The sequence below is a fragment of the Pteropus alecto genome, unplaced genomic scaffold (assembly GCF_000325575.1).
Source record: "Pteropus alecto unplaced genomic scaffold, ASM32557v1 scaffold8, whole genome shotgun sequence".
Lineage (NCBI taxonomy): Eukaryota > Metazoa > Chordata > Mammalia > Chiroptera > Pteropodidae > Pteropus > Pteropus alecto.
In genome coordinates, this window is record NW_006494609.1 from 14565886 (window position 1) to 14573476 (window position 7591).

The window sequence follows — 7591 nt, forward strand, 5'->3', positions numbered from 1 at the left end:
TGTAAAGCAGCCCAATAAACTCCACTTGCAGGCGATGGGCGAGGGGCGGAGCTGCTAAGAGAAACCCAGAGACCTAAACATGTCACCACGAGGATGCTCACAAAGTGCTCACAAAGCACCTCCGCATCCATTAGTTTAATTTCTCATCCATAAGGAAAGAATTGTTGGACTGCTGGCTCCCTAGGCCACCCATCCACCCATCTATCCATCCATCTATCCATCCATCCATCCATCCATCCATCCATCCCTCCATCCATCCATTCACTCACCCACCCACCCACATTATTTGGTACCTACTGTAATGCCAGGCCTGTGCCAGCCTCTGAGGAGCCTGGAGAGGAATCGTATAAGTGCCTATCTTTAAGGAGCATCCCTTCTGCCTCAAGTGATGACTACCATGCAGAGGGTGCAGTGAGGGGCATGCCAGCTGCTATTGGAGAGCATGGGATGGGCCTCCCAGACCATTTGGCTGGAACCCAGGATACCTTGGACCCTAGTGCTCTCCTAGACTCTGGTTCCAACATCCTTTAGAGCTGAACCAAGAATACAGAGAAGGCTGATCCATTTTGATCCTGGTCTGTAAGACACATACTTTGTAGTAATAATAACTATACTTTCTGAAGCATCTACTATGTAGCATCTTGTCCAAGAACAACCAGCAAAAGAGACAGCTAGAAATGAAATTCTGAGGCCTGGGCTCTCCACCATATCACACTGCTGCCTTATTCAGCCAATTCTCCTCAAGTCCCCTTTAGTCCTGATTACAGTGGACATGTGGTTGGTGTATTATTTAGCAAAGGAAAACATGTACAAATCAGGAACCTCCCATTAGTTACACACATAAAATAAGCAACTTGTCCTGGTTTGCCCAGGATTTTCCTGGGCTTAGCACTGAAAGCTCCCTGCTCTGGGAAACAGCTTAGTTCCCGACAAACCGGGATGGCTGGCCACATTCAAACTTAAAACTCAAGCGAGAAGCGAGAGAGGACAATAACTTGAGACTGTATCACACTGGGTGATAAACACAAATGACACCATGCCACCTCTTCCTCATGGAGCAGCCCAGATTTCTGCACGCTGGGGGTCAAGTCACTGAACAAGCTCTCTCATCTCTTTCCAGGTTTGCTTTCCTCTGCAAGAAGTGAGAGGTCACAGAAACAGCCACGCAGATCAATGCTGCATCTTCAGAGAGCTCTGCAGACAACACTGTTTTCCTTCATGATGCTTTTGTACGGGGCAAATGAATTGCTTCAGCTGTCGAGGCTGAGCTTATGAATGTACTAACAGCAAAGGGTCTCAAGATTCAGTAATGCAACCAGGATGCCTTTCAAAATCACTTTTTTGAACCCACCCGCGAGCACATCTTTCTGAATTCTGACTCCAGGCATAATTAAGAGTTAATTTTTACATGATATATCTGCAACCCCACCGCTTTTTGAGTTATACTATTTTCTTTTGAAACAAACAAAAAAAATTGCCAAATAATAGTATAAAAAGAATTGTGGGGGAGATTTCAAATAAATAGTAAAAAAGAGTATTTCTCAATACTTTTTAAATATCCATTTACATTTAAGAAGTAATACAAATCACTTTTTTTGTTTAAAATCTTTCCCTCACAGATTGTAAAGTCCGCAGTGCACTAGAATAGTCCTAGTTAACGTGTACTTGAAACAAAACAGTTGAATTTCTTTAAAAAATATTCTTTATTTCACACAAAAACTAATCTAAGTTAGCCTTCCTCAATAAATCCTGTAGGTTAGTAGGATGTTATGACTCTTTATTCCCACGTGAACTAATATTTTAAAATCTCTTTGAATTAAAACTCAAGTAAAAGGAGCAAAAAGGAATTCAGGCCATTGGAACAGCTGTTATATAACATGAAGTTACAAATCCGGTGGCCCAAGGCAGACCACCGCTATGGCTGTTTTTAGAGAGCCAGTGAGATGTGCTGATTTAAAGACAAGTGAAACAGATGTAATGATCACTTTCTTAGGCACCCGCATGTGGGTTTTACAAACTAGGACTGAGGAATTTAAAACTCCAAATCGTCTGAAATGGAAATGCTTTTTCCACACTCCGTGCTGAAGAACATCAACCAAAGCTTACTTAGCACCGAGATAGATCTGTTTACAGATGTCGATTGGTAGTTTTTGTCATGTCAGTCTGGGACTGGCAAGGTGAAGATGCTATCGGCAAGCCTGCCAGGAAACAGAAATAAATGAGATGAAAGGGCTTCAGAAGAACCGAAACCAAGTGATAAAGATTTCATGAAAGAAGGAACACGTGCCTATAGGCAACCCAGTTCTAAGGAAAGAAATCTAACAGAGGTTTTAGGTATTGAGAGGTCCTCATGAAATGTTGGTATCAGTAACTCAGTTTCTAATACTATTCCAAGGAATCAATGTAACTCAGATATATCTAAAGTGAAAGGCTCAATAGCAATTATAAGTTTGACATCATGGGGCTATGTTTTCAAGCACCAATTCATTTTAGTGATTTATTATACCTGCAATTAGAATAAAATGAGGCAGTGTGGTATACAGTAGGTACCAGAAAAGTTGGGTTAGAATCAGGAGACCTTGATTCTACCTCGACTTCAACAGGTATGTGACTCTGCAATTCTTTTCACTCCCACCCCTCAGTCCCTTCTCTGCAGTAAACATGCTACCCGTTCTGTCTACCTTATGGGTGTGGGAGTGAGGATGAGGTCAAAATAGGGATATGAAAGAACACTAAGACATTCAAGCTTTTTCTAACTAAAAAGCGTTCCCCAAATTATAAGAAAGGTAATAATGACAGAGACGAGCACAAGGCATTATGGAGCATGGCTGGGGTTAGGGCGGGGGGTGACTTGCCGGCCTGACTATCTTAACATAGTATTTCAGAGACTGTCCTAAAATCTGGATTTTTCATTTTTTAATATAAAAATCTGCAGCTTGACAGGTTTTAAAAAAACTTGCAAAGAATGATCCCTTTTCTAGATGATGACAAATGTCTTTAATAAAAGGAATCATCTCCCTAGACATACAAAGTGTCTATTTTCTTAGAGCTGAACTCGCTTTATTAGGAATGAATAAAATGTACCCGAATGGATGAACAGATTAAGAATGCAGAGTTACATGGCAACAAATGATGCAGCAAGTTTTGATATCGTATGTTCAGTGCTCAAAACGAAAAACTCCCAGGGGTAAAACACTGTTTACATAATCTTTATAAATATCTCTTCTTTTTATACTTATCATGCTTTGGTGTCATTATGTACAGCCGAGTGAAAAGATGAACTCCCACTCACCTCTGAAATGCAAGAAGCGCCTTTCTCTGCAGGACCTCCTGCATCCCACGCAAAGAAGCTGAGGAAAAGGGTTCAATTAGTCAGTGGCATGGGAGATCAGGGAATTTTTGACAAATACAAAAGTCATCACAAAACCTATATGTTCAGTTGGATTGAAAACAACAAATTCCAGGTGCCTACGGGCCCAGTCCTGTCTCGGGCACTGCCGAAGGTGGGAAACGAAGCCCAGACCAAGCCAGGCTCTTGCACGTGTTGGATGTAACTGTGGAACGATGTTTGGGGGATGCGGTGAGTTGGATGGTCACTCTTGGTGTCCCCAGGCATAGGGGGCCGTCGACAAAAGACCAGCTGGGAGCTCCAAAGAGGAGCATGTCTGTTTTCTCAAGAGTAGGCATGTAGCTCTTGGGTGAGGACCAGCTCGACCAGGATGGCACAGAAAAGAATCGGGCATCCACGGTATTGAATTAGAGGTCCTTCTGGCACTGAGAAGCCATGATCCTGGGCCAAGGGCACTAGCTCGATGCTATGAAAGGCCAGTTTGAGTCACATTGTGCAATGGCCAGGACTTTTAACACCTTGATACGAACACTAGGGATAGACCAGATAAATCTAACGCTGAACTGGAAAATCAGCTTGAAAATGTGAGGCCATGTTGTTGTGAGCTAACACTTCTCCTGTATAGAGCATGGAAGAAATGGATCCCTTCTGAGTCTGTCATAGAACTAAAAAGGTACTTTTTACTGGGGCAAGACAAAAAGTCCTGGAGGAATCTGATTGTGGTGGGAACTGGAGGTGGCCCTTATCTAGCAAAGCCAAAGTGGCAGACCCCATCCTGACATCACACTGAGAATGGTGGCAGCCTGCCCCAGAGAGCCAAGAGTGGCTGTAGCCCACGGCTGACAGAACAACAGTGACCAAGCTACAGGGAACCACGGAGGTGGCCCCTCTGAACCATAAATACAAGACAAAGCCCAGCAGCAGGGCCAAGCGATTCTCCCAAGGTTACAGGACTAATTAGGGGCAGAGTCCAAACTGAGAATCTATATGGATAAATACATGGCATTAAATTTACACTTCACTAGAAGTCTGCTATAGTTAAAACAATGTGCTGGGTATTGCTACCGTATCATGTGTATATGAAAAATTTGCAAAAAATCCATTATTAAAAATCAACTGATACACAAAACTTCTTCAGGGTCTTTGAAATTTTAAGGTAGTGAGAAGAAAGATTTAGGATAATTTGTAAAAACAAAAAACAAAATAAACAAACAAACAAAAACTATAGCAAAAGTCTAAAGAAAGAAAAAGAAAGTGAGTACAATTAAAGTGGGGATGCATTTTCTCTTCAGGGGACCGGCAGGCAGGAAGTGACACCTGAAGAGCACTGGGGGGCTGGCAAGGTTCTGTCTCCTGAGCAGGGTAGTGATTACAATGATATTCGCTTTATATTAATTCATTAAATTATACATTTGTTTTAGAATTTTTAAATATTCTTGTTATATTTAACGATAAATGTTAAAAGAATAGTAGAGTTCAGAAAAACGATGTATCAATTTACACTTTCTGCAAACATGTAACTGAAAACGTCATTAAGTATATGAAATATTTCTTAGCCAGAAGCCCCTCCACCAACACTCAAACTATCTCCAAAACGTACAATATCACTGCATGGGTATTTGGTGAGCTGATGCCCTTCGCATGTACATATCTCTGAATTAAAATGTAGAAGGGGAAAATGGAGAAGGGGAAGGTACTGACCAATCAAGGGGAAGCTTCCGGGAAGAGGCTGGCCCTGAACTCCTCTATAGTCCTGTGACTAAGATCCATCATCCCTTCACACCGGGTCAGCCCAGCCCAACGCTGGGGCAGAGGCAGGCACAGCAGGGCTGGGTGAATCGTCTCTCAAGGCCCCTGCTTGCCTCGCACCTCTCAGCAGATGCCCTACGGCTGCCAGCTGGTCACCTGTGCACCACCAGCCCAATGCACCTGGAAGAGGGCTTGGGAACCCGAGCACAAAGCCTTGGTCCCTTCCCTCCCATTCTCCAAGAAGTCCAAGCAAAGAGGACAGCAGCACAGGGGCCCCACAGGATGGCACCAGGATGACCCAGCTTACACTCCCTACAAAGACAGAGGGAGGTGGGAATCTGCAGTGCAGACAGCCGCACAGCCCTGTGACTCAGCAGCTCCCGTGGTGGTGGTGGTGGTGGCAGTGGCGGGGAGGTGGGGGGAGGGGCGGAAGTTGGGGGGGAGGCTTCTCTCACCGTCAGTGGCCTGCAGACTGTATGTGAGCCCCAGAGCTAAGTAGCCTTTGGCCTTGAACTCTGACGTTTTCTCTCCTGCATCGACGACAGTTTTGGCAAACTTCTCAGCCTCTTCCAACTGAAAAACCAGACAAGTTAAAAACACAACAACCTGCAGAACTTCTAACATGAGTTCCCATAAGCATCTGCTGCCAAAAACAGATTTCTGATGAGTCACTGTGAAAATAACTCCCAGATTTTCCAGTTCCACTCTGGCGATTCTGTCTTCTTTATTTGAACCTCTGTAACAGTCCCCAGGATTCCCACCTTCCCTTTTCTCTTTAAAGTTTTCCTTATGTTTTTTTTTTTGCCTTCTTTTCCAAAGTCACTTTCATTCTTGGTGGGGTTCTTAACCTTTTCATCTTTATTTTTCACGGATTGGTTCAGTAATCAGATTGTGCTAGATATTCAGAAGTTGAATTATATATGTAATATATATTATATATATAATAAAGTTCTTGAAATGTTTTGTGTTTGGATCTTTTCTTGCTTTTTTCTTTCTTTTTTTTTTTTTTACAACATAACGAATCCATTTACGCTTGGATTTTTAACACAAATTGTTAAAAATGGCAAAACTCCATCTATTTATTTTACAACGCACAGCACATGGACCTCGCATCATCAGATTCCAATGAGAAAATGTGCACCTGTAAACTACACCCACAATGAGACATTTTGCACAATTCGTTAGAGGCAAAAATAATAAGATTTATTCCTTCAAAGAATGGCAAATGTTGATGTTTTTGAAGCTGGGTGACAGTACATGGGAGTTCGTTATGCTCTTTATTTCTGTGGTGTTTGGAAGTTTTAATAATAAAAATGTAAAAAAAATATGTATACAGAAAAGATTTGTTACTCTCATCTTTAAGGAAAAAAAAGTCAGGTTTATTGTAGGCGTTAGAGATATACGCGTTACAGTAATGAACACTGCCATAACTGGAGTGAGTGTAGCAGAGTCACAGAAACTGGCATTTTGAAAAATAAAGGGTTTGGTCCACTCCTTCGCCCACTTCCGGAGCATCGTTCCCTCGCTTGTGGCACCTAATTGTCAAAACCTGCGTGGACCACACAACCCCTTGCCAGCTGTGTGTTTCAGGTGACAGCCTCCTCTTTCAAAACGTCCTATTCTTCCGCATTTTACAAAGTAAAATCCAACACAAGTAGAACCCTTCCTTCATAAGGCTTACTTTTGTCCTGCTGGGTGAGAATAAATGGAAAGAAAAAAACAAAACAAAACACAAACAAACAAAAAACCCCAAACAACAACAACAACAACAACATCAAGATCAAGCAGTAAGGACCATAATGGTAAAAAACCTTAGCATGGCACTTCAGTCCTTTGAGTAAATTCCTCTTATCACTAATCTTGACGTGAAGTTAAAGAAATTAAAACTCCATCGTATGTGGGAATTATCTATACAACCATCTCAGCAACTACTCTGAGTTTCTCTATTTTCTCCTCCAGCGGCATATTTTCGAGGCACTAAAACTGTTACAAATGAGGCTTCTCCCAAATTCAACGTGAGGGAAGAACAATGAGGAGCGCGAGGTTCACCGGGAGCCGCTGGACAGCGACTCTGCTTCCCGCAAACCTCAGGCCCGGCTGAGAGCGAACCCTTTGGTGACATGTCTTTTCCACCCAGCGTCACCTTCATACAGCAAGACGAATACGAGTGTGAATTCCAATTCTATCTCATCCTTTCTACCTTTGCGGCAGATTCCCAGGAAAAAGGAAAACGTGGCGTCCCCGGGGACAGACGGACCCCCCTCGGTCCTTGGGGGGTGGGGATGAGGCCCGAGGCGGCCTCTGAAGAGCCTTGTGATTGCGTAGCTGGTGAGTCGCTACTGCTTTTCCTCAGCACCCCGAAATGAACAAGGCTGGCAGCCCGGGCCGGGGGCGCAGGCCCAGCCCTACTCACCCAGTGAAGGGAGCCCATGCACAGCTTCGCGGCCAGGAGCGGGATGGTGGCGTCGTCGGGCTTCAGGCGGATACACTCTT

General features: G+C 43.5%; 1 protein-coding gene across 1 annotated transcript in view; it reads right to left on the minus strand.

Moving 5' to 3' along the window:
- The window catches only part of TTC7B (tetratricopeptide repeat domain 7B), a 209615-nt gene that overhangs the window by 101520 nt on the left and 100504 nt on the right, over positions 1–7591 (minus strand). The window contains exons 10-12 of the mRNA XM_025042114.1: positions 7512–7588; positions 5554–5671; positions 3293–3350 (exon numbers count right to left, since the gene is read on the minus strand). Coding sequence (XP_024897882.1) covers positions 3293–3350; positions 5554–5671; positions 7512–7588 — 253 coding nt within the window. The remainder of the gene's footprint in view (positions 1–3292; positions 3351–5553; positions 5672–7511; positions 7589–7591) is intronic.